General features: G+C 39.1%; 1 protein-coding gene across 1 annotated transcript; it reads right to left on the bottom strand.

Annotated features, from left to right (window-relative positions):
• Nucleotides 1–17,649: 17,649 nt before the first annotated feature.
• On the bottom strand, nt 17,650–22,658 carry LOC132518522 (serine protease inhibitor Kazal-type 14-like). The gene is given in 5 exon segments (XM_060146470.1): nt 17,650–17,772; nt 18,723–18,834; nt 18,837–18,858; nt 21,698–21,743; nt 22,591–22,658. Coding segments are annotated over 5 exon segments (294 nt in total). The 3' UTR covers nt 17,650–17,726.
• Between the last annotated feature and the right edge of the window lie 233 nt (nt 22,659–22,891).

Raw genomic sequence — 22,891 nt, 5'->3', positions numbered from 1 at the left:
AGTAATGTTTCATTCATTAGTTAGAAACATTTCTCAACTCTCATCTAATGTGAAACCCGAATAAGAGCTCAGCATGGACTATTTTAGGAGCTCTCACCTTCCTGGGAAGAAGAAAGAAAGAAAAGTAACATCAGAAATTGCTGACATCTCTCTCCATCTCAAGCTTTCTCCCTTAACTGGGTTCAGAAATGGGCATTAACAAGTAGGCAATGAAAGAGGGGCCCTCTTGTTTCTACCTAAGATTTTGCCCCCATTTGTTACTCACCTGGACATCTATTTAAACTATTTAACCTTTTAAAGTTTAAACCTATTTAAACTTTTTGGACCTTCATTTCTCCTCAAAATCCAGTATATGCTATTATTATCACCATTTTATTTTTTATTTTATTGAAGTATAGTTGAGTTACAATGTTGTGTTAATTTCTGCTGTACAGCAAAATGATTCAGTTATATATATATTTCTTTTCCATATTCTTTACCATTATGGATTATCCCAAGATATTGAATATAGTTCCCTGTGCAGTACAGTAGGGCCTTGTTGTTTATCCATCCTATAGATAGTAATTTGCATCTGCTAATCCCCAAATCCCAATCCATCCTCCCACCATTGCCCCCCTTCCTCCTTGGCAACCACAGGTCTGTTCTCTGTGTCTGTGAGTCTGTTTTTGTATCGTAGATATGTTCATTTGTATTGTATTTTAGATTCCACATATAAGTAATATCATATGGTACTTGTTTTTCTCTTTCTGACTTCTCTTAGTATGATAATGTCTAGGTCCATTCATGTTGCTGCAAATGGCCTTATTTCATTCTTTTTTTATGGCTAATATTCCAGTGTGTGTGTGTGTATGTGTGTGTGTGCACACACACACATATATATACACCACATCTTCTTTATCCATTCAATTGTTGATGGACATTTAGGTTGTTTTCATGTCTTAGCTATTGTAAACAGTGCTGCTGTGAATATAGGGGTTCATGTATCTTTTTGAATTATAGTTTTGTCTGGGTATATGCCCAGGAGTGGGATTGCTGGATCATATGATAACTCTAGATTTTTGAGGAACCTCCATACTGTATTCCATAGTGGTTGCACCAATGTACATTCCCACCAACAGTGTAGGAGGGTGCCCTTTTCTCCATACCCTCTCCAACATTTATTATTTGTAGACTTTTTAATGATGGCCATTCTGACCTATGTGAGGTGGTACCTTATTGTAGTTTTGATTTGCATTTCTCTAAGAATTAGCGATGTTGAGCATCTTTTCAAGTGCCTATTGCCATCTGTGTGTCTTCTTTGGAGAAATGTCTATTTTAGGGTTTGTGCCCAGTTTCTGACTGGGTTGTTTGTTTTTTGTTATTGAGTTGTATGAGCTGTTTGTATATTTTGGAAATTAATCCCTTGTCAGTTGCATCATTTGCAAATATTTTCTCCCTGTCCATAGGTTGTCTTTTCATTTTGTTTATGATTTCCTTTGCTGTGCAAAATCTTATAAGTTTGATTACATCCCATTTGTTTATTTTTGTTTTCACTTCTATTGCCTTGGGAGACTGGCCTAAGAACAGATTGCTACGATTTATGTCAGAGGATGTTTTGCATATGTTCTCTTCTAGGAGTTTTATGGTGTCATGTCTTACATTTAGGTCTTTAAACTATTTTGAGGTTATTTTTGTGTGTGGTGTGAGGGAGTGTTCTAATTTCATTGATTTACATGTGGCTGTCCAACTTTCCCAACACCACTTGCTGAAGAGACTGTCTTTTTCCCACTGTATATTCTTGCTTCCTTTGTTGAAGATTGTTCATAGGTGTGTGGGTTTATTTCTGGGCTTTCTATTCTGTTCCATTGACCCATATGTCTGTTTTTCTGCCATTACCATGCTGTTTTGATTACTGGAGCTTTGTATTATTGTCTGAAGTCTGGGAGGGTTATGTCTCCTACTTTGTTTTTTTTCCCTAAAGATTTCTTTGGAAAGTCTGGGTCTTTTATGGTTCTGTATAAACTTTAGGATTATGTGTTCTAGTTCTGTGAAAAATGTCATGGATAATTTGATAAGGATCACATTAAATGTGTTGATTGTTTTGGGTAGCATGGGCATTTTATAATATTCTTTCAATGCAAGAGCATGGCATATCTTTCCATTTCTTTGAGTCATCTTCAGTGTACTTTATTAATGTTTTGTAGTTCTCAGCATATAAATCTTTTACCTCCTTGATGAAGTTTATTCCTAAATATTTTATTTTTTTGGATGCGATTTGAAAAGAGATTGTTTGTTTACATTTATTTTCTGATATTTCACTGTTAGTGTAAAGAAATGCAACCAATTTCTGTATATTAATCTTGTATCCTGCTTCTTTGCTGAATTTGTTTATCAGTTCTAATAGTTTTTGTGTAGAGTATTTAGGGTTTTCTATATATAGTATCATGTCATCTGCATATAGTGACAGTTTTACCTCTTCCCTACCAATTTGAGTACGTTTTATTTCTTTTTCTTGTCTGGTTGCTGTGGCTAGGCCAGTACAATGCTGAAGAGAAGTGGCAAGAGTGGGCATTCTTGTCTTTTTTCAGAGTTTAGCAGGAAGGCTTTCAGCTTTTCACTGTTGAGTATTATATTGACTGTGGGTTTGTCATAATTAGCTTTTATTATATTGAGATATGTTCCCTCAGTACCCACTTTGGTAAGAGTTTTTATCATGAATGGATGTTGAATTTTATCAAATGCTTTTTCGGCATCTATTGAGATAAGTATGTGGTTTTTGTCTTTTCTTTTGTTGATGTGGTTTAACACGTTGATTGATTTGCATATGTTGAACCAGCCTTATGACCCTGGGATGAATCCAACTTGGTTGTGGTGTATGATCTTTTTAATTTGTTGTTGGATTCAATCTGCTAATGTTGAGAACTTTTCCATCTATATTCATCAAAGATACTGGCCTATAATTTTCTTTTTTGGTAGTGTCTTTATCTGGTTTTGGTATCAGGTGATGGTGGCTTCATGGAATGTCTTTGGGAGTGTTCCTTCCTCTTCAGTCTTTTGGAAGAGTTTAAGAAGGATTGGTATAAGTTATTCTTTATATATTTGGTAGAATTTGCCTGTGAAGCCATCTGGCCCTGGACTTTTGTTTGTAGGGATTCTTATTTTTGTTTTTTATTACAGATTCTTTTTTGCTTCTAGTGATTGGTCTGTTCTAGTTATCTGTTTCTTCTTGATTCAGTTTGGTGGACTGTATGTTTCTAGAAAGTTTGCCATTTCTTCCAGGTTGTTGAATTTGTTGGCACATAATTGTTCATAGTATTATGTTTTTTTGGTATTTCTGCAGTATCGGTTGTGATTTCTCTTCTTTCATTTCTTATTTTGTTTATTTGGGTCTTCTGTTTTCTTCCTGGTGATCCTGGCTAGAGGTTTGTCAATTTTGTTTACCCTTTAAAAGAACTAGCTATTGGTTTTATTGATTTTTTTCTATTTTTTAAAATCTTTATTTTCTTTCTGACCTTTATTTTCTTCTTCCTTTTGCTGATTTTAGGTTTTGTTTGTTGTTCTTTTTCTAATTCTTTTAGGTGGTAGGTTAGGTTGTTTATTTGAGATTTTTCTTGTTTCTTAAAGAAGGCATGTTTCACTGTGAACTTCCCTCTAAGAAGTGCTTTTTGCTGCATCCTTTATGGCTTGTGGGATCTTAGTTCCCTGACCAGGGATTGAACCTGGGCCATGGCAGTGAAAGTGCTGAGTCCTAACCACTAGACCACTGGGGAATTCCCCATAGATTTTGTGTGGTTGTGTTTTCATTGTCATTTGCCTCAAGGTATTTTTTAATTTCTTCTTTGATTTCCTCATTGACCCATTGGTTTTTTTAGAAGCATATCATTTATTCTCCATGTAATTGTTTATCATTTCTTTTTCTGTGACTGATTTCTAGTTTCATGCCATTCTGGTTGGAAAAGATGCTTGAAATAATTTCTGTACTCTTAAATTTGTTGAGGTTTGTTTTGTGCCCTAGTATGTGGTCAGTCCTAGAGAATGTTCCATGTGCACCTGAAAAGAATGTATTCTGCTTTTCTGGGGTGTAATGTCCTGAAAATATCAATTAAGTCTAACTGTTCTATTGTATCATTTAGAATCTCTGTTGCCTTATTAATTTTCTGTCTCCAAGATCTGTCCATTGATGTGAGTGGGAGGGTTAAAGTCTCCTACTATTATTGTATTCCCATCAGTTTCTCCCTTTATGTCTGTTAGTATTTGTTTTATGTATTTGGGTGCATAAGTGGTGATGAGTGTTATATCCTCTCCTTGTATTGATCCTTTTATCATTATATAGTGTCCTTCTTTATCTTTCTTTATAGCCTTTGTTTTAAAGTCTATTTTGTCTGGTATGAGTATTGTGACCCTGCTTTCCTCTCATTTCCGTTTGTATGAAATATCTTTTTCCATGCCCTTACTTTTAATCTATGTGTTTCCTTTGCCCTAAAGTGAGTCTCTTGTAGGCAGCATATTGTAAGATCTTGGTTTTGTTTTACTTTTTAATCCAGTATGCTACTCTGTGTCTTTTGATTGGAGCATTTAATCCATTGACATTTAAGGTAATTTTTAATAGACATGTATTTATTGCCATTTTAAACCTTATTTTCCCATTGATTTTATATTTTTTTCTTTGTCCCTTTTTCTTTTGTGGTTTGATGATTTTCTTTTGTATTATGCTTGTGTTCTTTTCAGTTTTTGTGAATCTATTGTATATTTTTGATTTGTGGTTACTCTGTCTTTTGAATATATTAATCTCTTCCTATGTCTGCTTGCTTTAGACTGGTAGTTATATACCCTCAAACACATTCTGGGGGAAGAAATCTACATTTTCTTACTCTCTTCCCCACATTTTATGATTTTGATGTCCTCTTTTATATCTTGATGTTCATCCTTTTGCTGTTCATTGTGGTTATCATCGCTTTCATAGAAATTTTTTGATTTTTAAAAAAAAATCTGTGTACTGGCTTATTTGAGTGATATACCTTCCAATTATGATTTTGTCTGTCCTATAGATTCTTACTTCTTTTCTATTTTGAGAAGACCTTTCAATATTTCCTTTAGGATAGGGTTAGTATTGCTGTATTCTTTTAGGTTTTGCATGTTTGGGAAATTCTTTATCTCTCTATTCTAAATGATAATCTTCCTGGGTAGAGTATCCTAGGTTGTAGATTTTTCCCTTTCAGGACCTTGAATATTCCTTGCCACTCCCTTCTGGCCTGCAACATTTCTGTAGAGAAGTCAGCTGGTAGTCCTCTGGGGGTTTCCTTTAATTAGCTCTTTGTTTTTCTCTTGTTGCCTTCAGAATCCTCTCTTTGTTAGCTTTTGCCATTGTTATTATAGTATTTCTTGGTGTAGTGCTGTTTGGGTTTATCTTGTTTGAGACCCTCTGTGCTTCCTGTACCTGGATATCGGTTTCCTCCTTTAGGTTTGGGAAGTTTTCAGCCATAATTTCCTCAAATACATTTTCAATCCCCTTTTCTCTTTCTTCTCCTTCTGGGATCCCTAGTATGTGTAGATTGGCAAGCTTTATATTATCCCATAGGTCTCTTCTATTGCTTTCATTGTTTTTCATTTGGCTTTCTGTCTGCTATTCTGATTAGGTGATTTCCATTGTTCTATCTTGCAGGTCATTTATTTGTTCTGCATTATTCAGTCTGGTATTCATTGCCTTTAGCTCAGCTTTCATCTCTGCAAATGAGTTCTCTAATTTTTCTTGGTTCCTTTTTATAATTTCTAGTTCCTTTTTATAGTAATCTGCATTTCTATCAATAGTCCTTCTTAATTCCTTCAGTATTTTCATTATCTCCTGTTTGACTTCGATGTCTGTTAGACTAAAGTGGTCTGTTTCATTGATTGTTCTTTCAGGGGAATTCTCTTGATCTTTTAATTGGGAGTGGTTCCTCTGCTTCTTCATTTTACTTATATTTCTCTGGCTGTATGAGCTTGGGAGAAACCATTATTATATACTATGGTCTTGGAGGGCTATTTTTATGTGGGAGCGTTCCTGTTTAGCCTGTGTGGATTTAATATATTTTGTTGCGAGAGCTATTTTTAGTGTGGATGCCTGTTACCTCTTTCCTCAGTATGTGCTGGATGTTATTTCCCTTGATGGGAGGTGTGACTGGTGTTGTGACCAGAGCCTGCACTGGATATTGAGCAGGACCTCCTCTTTGCACTGTGGTTGTCACTGCCCTGTCACGGGCTGGGTCTGTTCCCTCGTTGTTGTAGTAGAGGGCCCCAGATCCATTTCTGAGCTGCATTTTTGAGCTGTGTTGGGAGGTAGGTGGGATTGGGGTGCTCCCACTGGAAAAGGAGCTACTGAGTATTCCTCTGCCAGAGCTGTTCACCAGTGAGTGTGTTCTGTTTTTTCACCTGTCACCCATTGTGCAAGCTCCCAAAATACACTGTTGTTGGCACTGCCCTTGGCCCTGCCTCAACCATGGGAATGTCGGCATTCAGCCCTAGTGTCCCTCAGGCATTGTTTTCACAAGGCCACCAGCACAGAGCCATTGAAGTCAGGTCCCAAGGCTGCTGTAGTCATGCACCTGGACCCTCTGTGGCCTACAGCTGCTAAGGCCAGGTCCATCTTGGTCACAGGAGCACCCATTGTCCACTCGGATGTCTTGCAGGTGCTGAATTTAGAAAGCCAGTGGTGGAGGTGTAACTCTGAGGCTTGCGCAGCAGCGGGGAGACACTTTAGCCTTGCTTCCTAGCTTGTGCAGCCCCTGGGGCTTAGTTCTGGTTTCAGCCCTGCCTCTGCATGTGGGCAACCCATTGGCAATTGTTCCTGGAGCCCGCCAAGGTGGCAGTTGGGGTGCAAGAGCCCACTGAGGTGGCAGCTGGGGAGCATAATCTGCTGAGGAGGGAAACCCTAAGACAGTGGCTGGGGCGTGCTCTCCTGGAGCCTTTGGAGGTGGGGGCTGGCGTGTGGATAAAGAGGCTGCTAAGGTGACCCCACCCCCCCCTTTTGCATGCCACTTTGCAATGGCACTTTGCTTCTATGGCAGGCCTGGGCTTCTTCCGCAGAGACTCCCAGATGAGACCATATCACACTCCAGCCCCTTCAGGCTGTCTTTGTGCAGCCAACCGCATTCCTCTCACTGGGTCTGTCCTCTAAACCCCAAGTTTCAGCACCCAGTCCCAACCCATACCAGCAGACGCATGTCTCAGGCTGGGGCGCACAGGGTGGTGGCATGACCATCTGTATAGGTCTCTCTCTGTTCGGCCTGCCACAAACTGTTTATTATGCTCTTCTCTGAGCCTCTGAAGCTCTCTTTCTGTCCCAGCTGATCTCCCCACAGGTGAGGGAGTTTCCCAGGGTGCGGGAACCTTTCCTCTTTTTCAGCTCCCTCCCAGGGGTGCAGGTCTTGTCCTGCTTCCTCTTTTTTTTTTTTTTTTTCCATTCATCCTATTTGGTTACATGGAGATCTTTCTCGTCCTTTCAGGTGTTTGAGGTCTGCTAGTGTTCAGTAGGTGTTTTGTGAGAATTGTTCCATTTGTAGAAGTATTTTTTGATGTGTTTGTGGGAGGAGGTGAGTTCCACGTCCTTCTACTCCGCCATCTTGAGCCCTGTATTATCACCATTTTAAGTGGTGAGAAATATGTAGCTCATTGAGCATTAGCAACTTGCCTCAAAATCATATTATTGGTATGTTATGAGTTGCTCATAGGTCTAGTCAAAGTTACTGATTTAAACGGCAGTGCTTTACTGCCACCTTATGGGTAAATGGGGTTTGTTAAAAGTCCTTCAAGAGTTATTATGGTTAAAGTTGGGCATAGAGTGCCTGTAGCAGATGAAAAACGTGTCTTATGAGTCATACTAAGATGTTTGTATTATAAGACAAAAAATAGTGCTTTTTAAAACAGATCATATTTAAATCATTATAGAATGGAGGCAGAATTATGTCTGGGAGAAGGGAATGGAGGCTGAGGTAATAATAAGAACATAAAAATAAACCATGAAATGTGATGAAGACTTGGATTAAATACATGTTTATGGGTTTAATTTATACTTAAGATGAAATAAGGAATATATAGAAATTATATATTGAAATTGAGTTTGAGTGAGAAAGGACTCAGAGTAGTGACATTAACTTTCATTAACTCTAAACACATGGAGGAGCACATTTAGAAAGGAAAAAATAAAATTTATATTGGATAGATTGATTTTTAAAATTCTGAGCCAGTGAAATTAAGATGTTTACTATCTGATACTAAGAAGATGGGTACCGTCTCATGATGTGAAAATGTGAGTTGTAAGTATATATAGGCAATAGAGTAATTATCGTTGTTAAGAGGGATTGTCAAGCAGAGGAGGTGGGGATGGGTAAAGAGAAGATGGCAATGACAAAAACCTGGGACTGATCAACAATGAGGGATTTCAGACAGACAGAGGGATTTCAAAATTCAAAACACCTGCCAGAGAGTGGGATGGGGGAGGGGTGAGGAAGGGAGAGGGAGAGGGAGAGGGAGAGAAAGCACAGGCAGTTGTTGTCAAAGCTAGGAACGCTAAGGGGGACTCTCCTTTCATGTTGACAATGGTGGGGTATTTGTGGAATTGATCATCTTTTAGGGGTTGCACTAAAAGGAAGGAAGTCTTGCATTTAGGTAAATATGCTCATCTCCTTTCCTTTTTTGAAAATGTCTACTCTCAAATAACAGAAAATAATATTATTATGAAAGTTCTTACTGTTGTGTATAGCAAATTTAAGTAAACGTGTTATTATCCTCTTTGGGGGGGGGATTGTATTATTACAGAGCATGATCTTATCTTTTGGAGTCCTTAGAAAAAGTAAAATAATGATATTGTACTCTAGACTTTAGAAGATATCAGAGGAAAACATAAGTACAATGACATGATAAAGATAAAGCTGACTTCTACTTTCGGATAATATGGAGTAAGAGAGACCAGCTATGCTTCCTACCTGAAAAGAAAAAATCAGACAAAATATATGAAACAATGACACTGTCTAGTCAGACAATGAAGAGTGCTGATTGCTGAGAGATGGGAAACAAATATGGTAAGCTCTATGGTTGGCCTTGGTTTCTGCATTGTGAGAGATTCTAGGAAGAGGAAAGAGGAGCCCCGAGAGGGCAAGTGGATTCCCTGAATTGAGGAGACAGAGCTGAGAGGAGAGAGACCAAAGTGGCTATAGTTTGCAGGACCATGGGAGAACTGGAGAGAAAGCTCAGCAGAGTACTGATTTGTGCTTATGTGTGAGGAAACTACCCAAGGCTAAGAAAGAACCACCAGAGAGGATTAGAGATAACAGAGCCCATGTCTCATACAGAGCTGGTAACGGTGCTTGTTCCTATTAGCCAGACCAGAAAACCTTATAATCCATGGTGCAATGAGTAGAGTACTCAAAAGGGTCTTGCCTCAGTCATGAGGAGTAATTAGCCCACTTAGTGAATACTGCACTGATCCCATCTAACTCTTAAAAGCAAAATTCCAGAGGATCACAATGTTTCCAAGTAACTGAGCTATGTGTCAGAACAAAGCTCAGGAATATTTCTAGAAATACAAAAATATTCAGAACCAAACAAGGTAAAATTCATAATGTCTAATATCCTAAAATATAATCTATAATGAGAAGAAAAGCAGCAAACCCAGAATGGACACAGATATTAGAATTAGCAGATAGAGCCATAAAAATAGTTATTGTAACTGTATTCCAGATGTTAAAAAAAGTTAAGAACATGTAAGATATGAATCAAACTTGTAGAGATCAAAATTAAAATGTTTGAGATGAAAAAGCTACTGAATGGTGTTAATCGAAGATGGATTACTACTGAAGGAAGAATTTTGTGAACATGAAGTCAAAGCAATAGTGTTGGAAACCAATCCTCCCTGGAGTTCTTGGTGTTCCTGCACAGCCCAGGACTCAGAGCAGTGGAAATTGACACACTATAAAGATAGAGACTGCCATTCTCCCCAGAGCTATTTGCTTTTCATATTCTAAAGATGATAGACCCAAGGTGGTTGTTTCCACTGATTTACCCTAAGCTCTGTATGGTAGAGACTGCATATTGTGCCAGTTCAGATGGCATCCTTCCCTTGGCGCCTCTGTAACAGATACCCAAAGTGTCAGTGGGAGAAGCCCATTGGCTTCTTTCTAATAAGATGCTGAGATAATTTTAAGAGGACCCTGGAGCCATGTGTCCCCCCATGTAATCAACATGGTAGTTAAGGTTAAAGAGCCAACAGAACATATAAGCAATCTGATAACAGTCTTATAGGATATTCAGAGTCAAAAGAGATATTCTTTCCCAGGCCAGTAAGGAGCAAGCCGCTGAGGAAAAGACAACATGTTAGTTTTATGTTAGTCTTCTTTCCATATAAAGTGTGTGTGTGTGTGTGTGTGTGTGTGTGTGTGTGTGTGTGTGTGTGTGTGTGTGTGTGTGTGTGTGTGTGTGTGTGTGTGTGTAAAGAGACAGAGAGAGAGGGAGAGAATATAACCCAAAGAAGAACATGTCCCTATATGTTTCAAAGGTTAAAATGTGTCAAGAGTGTCAAGAGAACTTAAGAAAAAAACCAATGATCAGGGTCTCCCCTGGTGGCGCAGTGGTTGAGAGTCTGCCTGCCGATGCAGGGGACACAGGTTCGAGCCCCGGTCTGGGAAGATCCCACATGCCGCGGAGCGGCTGGGCCCGTGAGCCATGGCCGCTGAGCCTGCGCATCCGGAGCCTGTGCTCCGCAACGGGAGAGGCCACAACAGTGAGAGGCCTGCGTACCGCAAAAAAACCCAAAAAAACCAACGATCAATGGGACATTCATGAATACCATTAATGTAGACCTCCTCTACGGAGAAAAGGGGGGCTGGTGAAAATGTAGGGCCCTGCTGATCCAAGCCAGACATGCACAAATGCCTCTGCTTAAAGGCTGAGTCCAAAAGTGAGATTGTTTAATGTGGAAAGTGGGAAACAGGAATGGCCAGGAAGAGCACAACACTCCACGTTTCTTTTTTTTTATTTTTGAATTTTAATTTTTTTTTTATACAGCAGGTTCTTATTAGTCATGAATTTTATACACATCAGTGTATACATGTCAATCCCAATCGCCCAATTCATCACATCACCCCCACCCCCAACCCCCGGCCGCTTCCCCCCCTTGGTGTCCATACGTTTGTTCTCTACATCTGTGTCTCAATTTCTGCCCTGCAAACCGGTTCACCTGTACGATTTTTCTAGATTCCACATATATGCGTTAATATACGATATTTGTTTTTCTCTTTCTGACTTACCTCACTCTGTATGACAGTCTCTAGATCCATCGTCGTCTCCACAAACGACCCAGTTTCGTTCCTTTTCATGGCTGAGTAATATTGCATTGTATACACATACCACATCTTCTTTATCTATTCGTCTGTCGATGGGCATTTAGGTTGCTTCCATGACCTGGCTATTGTAAATAGTGCTGCAGTGAACATTGGGGTGCATGTGTCTTTTTGAATTATGGTTTTCTCTGGGTATATGGCCAGTAGTGGGATTGCTGGATCACATGGTAATTCTATTCTTAGTTTTTTAAGTAACCTCCATACTGTTCTCCATAGTGGCTGTATCAATTTACATTCCCACCAACAGTGCAAGAGGGTTCCCTTTTCTCCACACCCTCTCCAGCATTTGTTGTTTGTAGATTTTCTGATGATGCCCATTCTAACTGGCGTGAGGTGATGCCTCATTGTAGTTTTTATTTGCATTTCTCTAATAATTAGTGATGTAGAGCAGCTTTTCATGTGCTTCTTGGCCATCTGTATGTCTTCTTCAGAGAAATGTCTATATAGGTCTTCTGCCTATTTTTGGATTGGGTTGTTTGTTTTTTTAATATTGAGCTGCATGAGCTGTTTATATATTTTGGAGATTAATCCTTTGTCTGATGATTCGTTTGCAAATATTTTCTCCCATTCTGAGGGTTGTCTTTTCATCTTGTTTATGGTTTCCTTTGCTGTGCAAAAGCCTTGAAGTTTCATTGGGTCCCATTTGTTTATTTTTGTTTTTATTTCCATTTTTCTAGGAGGTGGGTCAAAATAGATCTTGCTGTGATTTATGTCAAAGAGTGTTCTTCCTATATTTTCCTCTAAGAGTTTGATAGTGTCTGGTCTTACATTTAGGTCTCGAACCCATTTTGTTTTTATTTTTGTGTATGGTGTTAGGGAGTGTTGTAATTTCATTCATTCTAATTTCATTTTACATGTAGCTGTCCAGTTCTCCCAGGACCACCTATTGAAGAGACTGTCTTTTCTCCATTGTATATCCTTGCCTCCTTTGTCATAGATTAGTTGACCATAGGTGCGTGGGTTTGTCTCTGGGCTTTCTATCCTGTTCCATTGATCTATGTTTCTGCTTTTGTGCCAGTACCATATTGTCTTGATCACTGTAGCTTTGTAGCATAGTGTGAAGTCAGGGAGTCTGATTCCTCCAGCTCTGTTTTTTTCCCTCAAGACTGCTTTGGCTATTCGGGGTCTTTTGTGTCTCCATACAAGTTTTAAGATTTTTTGTTCTAGTTCTGTAAAAAATGTCATTGGTAATTTGATAGGGATTGCATTGAATCTGTAGATTGCTTTGGGTAGTATAGTCATTTTCACAGTATTGATTCTTCCAATCCAAGAACATGGTATATCTCTCCATCTGTTGGTATCATCTTTAATTTCTTTCATCAGTGTCTTATAGTGTTCTGCATACAGCTCTTTTGTCTCCCTAGGTAGGTTTATTCCTAGGTATTTTATTCTTTTTGTTGCAGTGGTAAATGGGAGTGTTTCCTTAATTTCTCTTTCAGATTTTTCATCATTAGTGTATAGGAATGCAAGAGATTTCTGTGCATTAATTTTGTATCCTGCCACTTTACCAGATTCATTGATTAGCTCTAGTAGTTTTCTGGTGGCACCTTTAGGATTCTGTATGTATAGTATCATGTCATCTGCAAACAGTGACAGTTTTTCTTTTCCAATTTGGATTCCTTTTATTTATTTTTCTTCTCTGATTGCCGTGGCTAGGACTTCCAAAACTATATTAAATAATAGTGGTGAGAGTGGACATCCTTGCCTTGTTCCTGATGTTAGAGGAAATGGTTTCAGTTTTTCATCATTGAGAATGATGTTTGCTGTGGGTTTGTCATATATGGCCTTTATTATGTTGAGGTAGGTTCCCTCTATGCCCATTTTCTGGAGACATTTTATCATAAATGGGTGTTGAATTTTGTCAAAAGCTTTTTCTGCATCTATTGAGAAGATCATATGGTTTTTCTTCTTCAATTTGTTAATATGGTATATCACATTGATTTGCGTATATTGAAGAATCCTTGCATCCCTGGGATAAATCCCACTTGATCATGGTGTATGATCCTTTTAATGTGTTGTTGGATTCTGTTTGCTACTATTTTGTTGAGGATATTTGCATCTATATTCATCAGTGATATTGGTCTGTAATTTTCTTTTTTTTGTAGAATCTTTGGTTTTGGTATCAGGGTGATAGTGGCCTCATAGAATGAGTTTGGGAGTGTTCCTTCCTCTGCAATTTTTTGGAAGAGTTTGAGAAGGATAGGTGTTAGCTCTTCTCTAAATGTTTGATAGAATTCACCTGTGAAGCCATCTGGTCCTGGACTTCTGTTTGTTGGAAGATTTTTAATCACAGTTTCAATTTCATTACTTGTGATTGGTCTGTTCATATTTTCTGTTTCTTCCTTGTTCAGTCTTGGAAGGTTATACCTTTCTACGAATTTGTCCTTTTCTTCCAGGTTATCCATTTTATTGGCATAGAGTTGCTTGTAGTAGTCTCTAGCATGCTTTGTATTTCTATGGTGTCTGTTGTAACTTCTCCTTTTTTATTTCTAATTTTATTGATTTGAGTCCTCTCCGTCTTTTTCTTGATGAGTCTGGCTAGTGGTTTATCAACTTTGTTTATCTTCTCAAAGAACCAGCTTTTAGGGCTTCCCTGGTGGCGCCGTGGTTGAGAGTCTGCCTGCCGATGCAGGGGACGTGGGTTTGTGCCCCAGTCCGGGAAGATCCCACATGCCGCAAAGCAGCTGGGCCCATGAGCCATGGCTGCTGAGCCTGCGCATCCAGAGCCTGTGCTCTGCAATGGGAGAGGCCACAGCAGTGAGAGGCCTGTGTACCTCAAAAAAAAAAAAAAAAAAAAGAACCAGCTTTTAGTTTTATTGATCTTTGCTCTTGTTTTCTTTGTTTCTATTTCATTTATTTCTGCTTTGATCTTTATGATTTCTTTCCTTCTGCTAACTTTAGGTTTTGTTTGTTCTTTCTCTAGTTCCTTTAGGTGAAAGTTTAGATTGTTTACTTGAGATTTTTCTTGTTTCTTGAGGTAGGCTTGTATAGCTATAAACTTCCCTCTTAGAACTGCTTTTGCTGCATCCCATAGCTTTTGGATCATAGTGTTTTAATTGTCATTTGTCTCTAGGTATTTTTTGATTTCCTCTTTGATTTCTTCAGTGATCTCTTGGTTATTTAGTAATGTATTGTTAGCCTCCATGTGTTCGTGTTTTTTACGTTTTTTTCCCTGTAATTCATTTCTAATCTCATAGCCTTGTGGTCTGAAAAGATGCTGGATATGATTTCAATTTTCTTAAATTTACTCACGCTTGATTTGTGACCCAAGATGTGATCTATCCTGGAGAATGTTCTGTGTGCTCTTGAGAAGAAAGTGTAATCTGGTTTTGGATGGAGTGTCCTATAAATATCAATTAAATCTATCTGGTCTATTGTGTCATTTAAAGCTTCTGTTTCCTTATTTATTTTCATTTTGTATTATCTGTCCATTGGTGTAAGTGAGGTGTTAAAGTGCCCCACTATTATTGTGTTACTGTCGATTTCCTCTTTTATAGCTGTTAGCAGTTGCCATATGTATTCAGGTGCTCCTATGTTGGGTGCATATATATTTATAATTGTTATATCTTCTTCTTGGATTGATCCCTTGATCATTTTGTAGTGTCCTTCTTTGTCTCTTTATTTATAAACTTTCTTTATTTTAAAGTCTATTTTATCTGATATGAGTATTGCTACTCCAGCTTTCTTTTGATTTCCATTTGCATGGAATATCTTTTTCCATCCCCTCACTTTCAGTCTGTATGTGTCCCTAGGTCTGACGTGGGTCTCTTGTAGCCAGCATATACATGGGTCTTGTTTTTGTATCCATTCAGCGAGCCTGTGTCTTTTGGTTGGAGCATTTAATCCATTCACGTTTAAGGTAATTATCAATATGTATGTTCCTGTGACCATTTTCTTAATTGTTTTGGGTTTGTTTTTGTAGGTTCTTTTCTTCACTTGTGTTTCCCACTTAGACAAGTTCCTTTAGCATTTGTTGTAGAGCTGGTTTTGTGGTGCTGAATTCTCTTAGCTGTTGCCTGTCTGTAAAGCTTTTGATTTCTCCATTGAATCTGAATGAGATCCTTGCCGGGTAGAGTAATCTTGGTTGTAGGTGCTTCCCTTTCATCACTTTAAGTATATCATGCACTCCTTTCTGGCTTGTAGAGTTTCTGCTGAGAAATCAGCTGTTAACCTTATGGGGCGTTCCCTTGTATGTTATTTGTCGTTTTTCTCTTGCTGCTTTCAATAATTTTTCTTTGTCTTTGATTTTTTCCAATTTGATTACTGTGTGTCTCGGTGTGTTTCTCCTTGGGTTTATCCTGTATGGGACACTCTGCGCTTCCTGGACTTGGGTGGCTATTTCCCTTCCTACGTTAGGGAAGTTTTCGACTATAATGTCTTCAAATATTTTGTCGGGTTCTTTCTTCTCCTTCTGGGACCCGTATAATGTGAATGTTGTTGCATTTAATGTTGTCCCAGAGGTCTCCTAGGCTGTCTTCATTTCTTTTCATTCTTTTTTCTTTAGTCTGTTTCACAGCAGTGAATTCTACCATTCTGTCTTCCAGGTCACTTATCCATTCTTCTGCCTCAGTTATTCTGCTATTGATTCCTTCTAGTGTAGTTTTCATTTCATTTATTGTATTGTTCATCTCTGTTTGTTTGTTCTTTAATTCTTCTAAGTCTTTGTAAAACATTTCTTGCATCTTCTCGATCTTTGCCTCCATTCTTTTTCTGAGGTCCTGGATCATCTTCACTATTGTTATTCTGAATTCTTTTTCTGGAAGGTTGCCTATCTCCACTTCATTTAGTTGTTTTTCTGGGGTTTTTTCTTGTTCCTTCATCTGGTACATAGCCCTCTGCCTTTTCATCTTGTCTGTCTTTCTGTGGATGTGGTTTTTGTTACACAGGCTGCAGGATTGTAGTTCTTCTTGCTTCTGCTGTCTGCCCTCTGGTGGATGAGGCTATCTAAGAGGCTTGTGCAAGTTTCTTGATGGGAGGGACTGGTGGTGGGTAGAGCTGAGTGTTGCTCTGGTGGGCAGAGCTCAGTAAAACTTTAATCCGTTTGACTGCTGATGGGTGGGCCTGGGTACCCTCACTGTTGGTTGTTTGGCCTGAGGCAACCCAACACTGGAGCCTACCTGGGCTCTTTGGTGGGGCTAATGGAAGACTCTGGGAGGGCTCACACCAAGGAGTACTTCCCAGAATTTCTGCTGCCAGTGTCCTTGTGCCCATGGTGAGCCACAGCCTCCCCTGCCTCTGCAGGAGACCCTCCAACCCTAGCAGGTAGGTCTGGTTCAGTCTCCTCTGAGGTCACTGCTCCTTCCCCTGGGTCCCGATGCACACACTACTTTGTGTGTGCCCTCCAAGAGTGGAGTCTCTGTTTCTCCCAGTCCTGTCAAAGTCCTGCAGTCATATTCCACTAGCCTTCAAAGTGTGATTCTCTAGGTATTCCTCCTCCTATTGCCAGACGCCCAGGTTGGGAAGCCTGATACGGGGCTCAGAACCTTCACTCCACTGGGTGGACTTCTGTGGTATAAGTGTTCCCCAGTCTGTGAGTCACCCACCCAGCATTTATGGGATATGATTTTACTGTGATTGCGCCCCTCCTACCATCTCACTGTGGCTTCTCCTTTGTTTTTGGATGTGGGGTATCTTTTTGGTGAGTTCCAGTGTCTTCCTGCCGATGATTGTCCAGCAGCTAGTTGTGATTCTGGTGTTCCTCAAGAGGGAGTGAGAGTACGTCCTTCTACTCTGCCATCTTGGTTCAGGCAAGACTGGTAGTTCTAAGAATGCTCTTATACCTTCATTTAATTTCTAGATAGCAATTTCCTCTCAGACAAGAGCTGTGAAAGCTTAGAGCACTCTCCCAGGGTGTACTTTTTCTATTCCAAGTCTGTCTTAGACAAACTAGAGGTGGTGGATGGATGACTACTCTGGTTACAGCTGCGAGGGGAAGCTCAGCTGGTTATTTTAGGCACATTTCCTATTAATATATATATCTTTTTAATTCTGAAGGAATATGGAAGAAATTTCTGTTGTGTTCTTTGGAAGACAACCAGGAGCCTTTACATATTGATAGATTATTCCACAGTTTACAGTATCAGAGACCTGATTAAGCCCTGTGTTTGTCTCTGACCTTTGGCTCAAATGTTCATTTTGTTCTACTTCTGAGGCTTGAGATACGGATCTGAGACCCATGTTAAATGAGACTTTCAGAAAAGTTTATTTATTAGGGAGAATATGGAAGGCAGCGAATCAATGAGGGGAGAGGTCTACAAGCTCACTAGGGGTAGCTCTCTGTCACTAAGAACACATCTAAGGAGGGGTGAGTTGCAAGAGAAGGATTTTCTCAATGGAAAGATTAAAAAAAGGTACTTCTTTCATGTCTGAGTCCACTCAGCATTTTCCATCATGCAGAAATCTAATTTTTCCCTGAGATTTCCTGAAGGAAGAATCAGAATAAATATTTCATTAATATGTCAGAGCTACAAAAATACTTGTAAAATTATCTATCACCCTTATTTTATATTTGAGGAAACTAAGAGCATAAAGGACATTGATTACAGACAAAAGCCAGGTTATTGGATTTCCTACCCTGTTATCCTTCCATGATTCCAAGATGCCACTGAAGATATTATGACCTATATTATAAGCTCTTTGAAAATAAGTTACTTAATCAGGCCTCAGCTTATGATATATGAGGCATATCAGTCCTCATTTTACTCTGTCAATACTCTTACACTTTGGCTGAATTCCTCATTAGTGGGGGTGGCCTGAGGTTTACACATTCCTGTCTCATTGCTCTTTGTGAAAATTACAAAATGATCATTGTGGAGGGCTTCAGTCTGGTGCCACGGGGAGAGTTTTTCTCCCTGTGAACTTCACTGTCTTATACAGAGATCAACCCTGAAGCCACAGTTTAGTGAGACTTAGTGTCTAATCACTGATAATCATGTCACATAAATCCAAAAACTAAACTAGCCAGAGGACCCAAACTTTATAGTCATCTATCCTAGCTCAGAGTTTCAGACACATATGAAGTTGAAGATATCTGAGAGAAGGCAGAAGTATAGTTTGTTTTAAAATCAAAGAATTTTAAGGACTCAAAGGGATATTTAAAGCTTCAAGTGAAAAAAAAATCTATCAATTGGCATATGGGAATGAGAAGGCTGAGAGAAGAAAGGGCCTAGCAAACACTACTGAGTACAGCAAGTCTGCTTTCTACTCCAGTGGGCTTTGTATTGCCGCATGTTCTCCTGAGCAGGGACTGATTATTATCTGAGCAAACTGGAGCAAATTCCTGGCTTCAAGGCTGTTGTACTTGGTAGAAGAGGTAATCACCTTGCACTAAGCTTTTTCATTGTTCTCTTCTTTTCTCCCAGTATTACTCACATGCTCTCAACACACAAGATGCAGGGATTTTCATAGGTTAACAAATTGTTGCCACAGATGGGTTGATATATACCAGGGCAGGGGTTCACTGTTCCATTGAACCAACTCAATCTACTTTCTTATATGGACATTTCACCTGAAATTGAGTTGAAAAGAATGATATGATTAGAATTACACTCACAGACACCCCTGGACTTTACTAGGAAAATCTAAACATAGAATCATATCCTAGTCTGACAAAAGCTCTCTAGCTTCCCCCTCCACAAAGCAAGGGAACCAGAACCCACGTATGTCCATCAGCTAACAACGTACGTGATGCCCTTGTTGTCAGGACCTCCTGACAGGAAGAGAGAAAGGAGGCCTGCTATGCTATAGTGGGAAAAGGAAGAGTGCGTTAACAGGACAGATTTGGGAAATTTAGCTTCTCTCTCAATCTCCTTCATTCTCAGACTATTTGACCTGGAATTAGTCTTAGAGATTTTCTGTGGTAACTCAGCTAAGGAAACTGAAGCCCCATAATTGGAAAAGATGTTTCACTGAAATCTATATGCCTTGACTTAAAATATTTATCACATCTTATCTACTAAAAGTATCTCCAGGCTAACTCTTATCTTGAAGGTGTGAAACATGAGATCATTTAGAGTAACTCCCTGATTTTGTAGGGAAAACTGAAAACAAAGGAAGGGGCATGTCTCAGTGGGACCAGAACCCATGTCTGCTTGCAATGTTGGTATCAGTGATGGCTTGAGAGCAGTGACTCTGGGATGATTGAGCTTGACGATGATAGTCTCAGGGGCTCTATGATTACCATAAGATAGGTAGATAAAGTACCTCCAATACAAGGTGGGTAGGAGTTTGGGCTATTTAGAGAAAGAGGGATCATATTTGAGCTCTTCTCCCTTCTTCCCTTATCCAACACCAGCACCATGGCCAGGTCACCACCATCTGTCTGTCACCCAACTACTCCCTCCACTTTCTCCTTTCCTCTGTAGCCTCTAATTTCTGTAATTTAAACGTCCATTGAATCATATTATTCCTGTACTTATGCTCTTTTAATTGCATTTCACTGCACATAAAAAATTTCTTCTTAGTATAAGCTAAAAGACCCTATGTGATCTGTACCCTTCTGACTTTTCCAACCTTGTCTTATACCACCTTGCTCTTTGCCATTTTCCATGTTTTTTTTTGTCTTTTTAAAAATTTTGTTTTGTTTTTGCTTCAAGTGCTCCATAGTCCCTCCATCTCAGAGTCTTGTGGTTTGTCACGACCCCCCCCATCAAATGTATTGTCTTTTTCTTGAACCTAAACTCATTCTGCCTTCAGAGCTCAAGTTATGACCTACTTTCTCAGAGAGTTCCCAAAATACAATCCCAACTTTCCATTCCTTTTTTAGTATCTCTAATCAGTGTGTAATAAAGCATTTATACAATTATTTGACTAATTCCACACTCCAAAGAATTATAAGCCCATAAGGGTAAGGTCTGTTTCTGATTAGACTAACCTTTGTGTGTCCAGCACATATATTGGCACTTAGTCTTGTTCTATAAATATGTGCAAAATGAATAAGATTTTAAATAGTTCAAACGGAATGAATATAGTCAAATAATAGCAAGAGTAATTAGTATCATCTTTAAATATAGCTTTTCTTTCTCTTTAGAGTAGGATGTATATTCATCGGGTGAGTAGGCTATGTATTCATCTGCTGTGTAACTATAACGTCTGCTGCGCCCTCTTCCTCCCTCTCTGTGTTCCAGTCACACAGGTCTTTAATCAGTGACTCAAGTAGGTAAATCTTCCTCACTGCTCTCCATCTGGGTGGCTCCTTCTCACCCTTCACATCTCAGATATCCCCATGCCCAAGAAGCCTTCACTGACCACATTGTTGATAGTAGTATCTCTACTTTCAAAAGATATTCTCTATTGTACCATCCTATTTCTTTTATTTATAGAATTATTTATAGAATTTACTATAAAACCAGTCACTCTCTTCGTTTTTTTCTGGCTATTTTTGTAAGCTTCATGAGAAAATAAGTAAGAATGAGTAAGGTTATTTTTGTTTATAAATTTATGGACAAGTGGAGGACTACTCTTGCAGGCAACCTTCTTAAGAGGAAAACTCTAGGACTCAACTCTGTGAGACTAGAGTATAAATCCTGGACAAATTCTATAGACTTTTTTGCTGGAGCTATAGCCTCTGACAGGTTCTACACTCTGATCTCTGCGTCCCTTGAAGGCCAAGCTGCCCTCAAAACATCTTTCTCACCAGTCAACTCATGAATATATTTTTTTAAGAAGTAAAATTTAAAATTTACTAATGAGACAAAAGCTTAAAGTGCAAGTGCTCCTGAAGTGAAGGAGTACAGTGATGCAAATCCACATCAAAAAACCAAAACAATCTTTCATTTCACTATTTCCCCCATTTATTAAACATTTATTTTACCCCACAATATATTCAGTGCTCAGAGGTATAGCTGAAAATGAAAAAGGTGTCTCTGTCACTTTGCCCTCATACAAGTTGGAAACAGAATTTGAGACTCTGTTCAGATTTCCTGTTCCTTCACATTTCCTCAGTCTATATCTTAGAGTTGGCGTTTGCCATTCACAACTCCCATAGGCATTCTCTGCGTATCACAGGGCAGTTAGGAGCATTCTTTCCACCAAACTGTGAGCCCCTCCACAGCAGAAACCATGTTATGCCCAAGTCTGTGGGCATATAAGAACCTGCCCTGTCCCCTGGCAACCGCCAGTGTCCATAAACATTTTCCAGGCACTACCGAGGGCTCTGTGGTATACCTATGACCAAATCTCAGCTTGGGTCCCAGTTTGGATTACTCTCCTCTGAGCTCCTATACCTACAGTGTACCTGCCACATTCATGTGACATTGAAGGACATCACTTGCCTCAGTAAGGTTCTAAAATAGTAATTCCAAAGAAAACTCAGAGTCTCGTTCCCAGGAAATTTAGAGGAAAATTACCTTAATATTTCCATGTGGTGGCCACCAGTGTGGAGGGCCTGAAACCATAACAAATGAAAATAGTTAAAGAATCTAGTATCTGGTAAGTCATAGCTTAATTTGTTGACAGAATAAAAGAGTTTTATGTAGTACCAAGAAAGCTTGCAATAATTGAAAGCATTATTTCATTTATACGTATATTCATTCATTTTTTTAAATGTGGGGTAACTCTTTTACTCCTGGTAGTTAATCAACAGAAGACTATATAGGTGCATCACTGGCAGTCCAGTGTACCAAATAATTTTTTGATTAACAGTAATTAGCCTGGGCTTGAGAGGATTCAGAGCTGACAGCCAATATATGAAAGAAATTAAGAAATGCTAGAACTTTAAAGAGATCTTTTAACCCAATCCCCATATCTTATGAAATGCCCAAGAATTCATGGCAGATATGTAAGAAAACTAAGCTCTTCAGTCTTTGAAGCTAGGTCGCTCTACATGACTTCTCTAAAAAAGGACACAAAAGATAACGACCCAGTCAAATATATGGCAGAGCATTTTCAAAAGTTCTGAATTTTTGTGATGCGCTGTCTTGGAGGCATATTGCCAGTCACTTTCACACGTTACCTCACCCAGTCACCCAAGCCCCTGGTCCCCACGAGTTAGGTCTTATAGTCTGCATTAATAGATGGGAAAGCTAAGGCCCCTGCCCATTGGCCCAGAGCCTTTTTTTTTTTTTTGATCACACTCCATTGTCTGTCTCTCTATATATACAGATATATAAGTATAGTAAAATGATACACTTAATAAAAATATATATACACAAAAATCTCAAAGCATTCTCTTCTAGATTATCATGTCACAGCCCAGCAATCAACCTTACATCCCTGCGCAAAACAGCTACATTACTCACCAGAAGGTAACGTCAAATGTATCACGATAAAGAACAGAAGTGAGCAGAGTACTGGGAAGGATTTGGCCATTTTTCCTCCGGGCGTGTCCTTAGAATAATTCTCTGTGATACTGCTTCAGGATGTTGCCTTTTGATACAATCACAAAAGAAGAGGTTATCAGGATATTAAGACCACTTCTGAAGTGAATACTCATCTCCAGTATACGTATTGTATGCTCCTTCTCCGAGAACAAATGCTCAGGAATAAACTTTGGTTAGTTATAAATAAATGTATAGATCTCAGTGACAGACCTGTGACTACTT

This window comes from Lagenorhynchus albirostris, chromosome 3 (genome assembly GCF_949774975.1).
Source record: "Lagenorhynchus albirostris chromosome 3, mLagAlb1.1, whole genome shotgun sequence".
Lineage (NCBI taxonomy): Eukaryota > Metazoa > Chordata > Mammalia > Artiodactyla > Delphinidae > Lagenorhynchus > Lagenorhynchus albirostris.
Note: the sequence above shows the minus strand (reverse complement) of the source record. Positions and strands in the feature narration are given on the sequence as shown.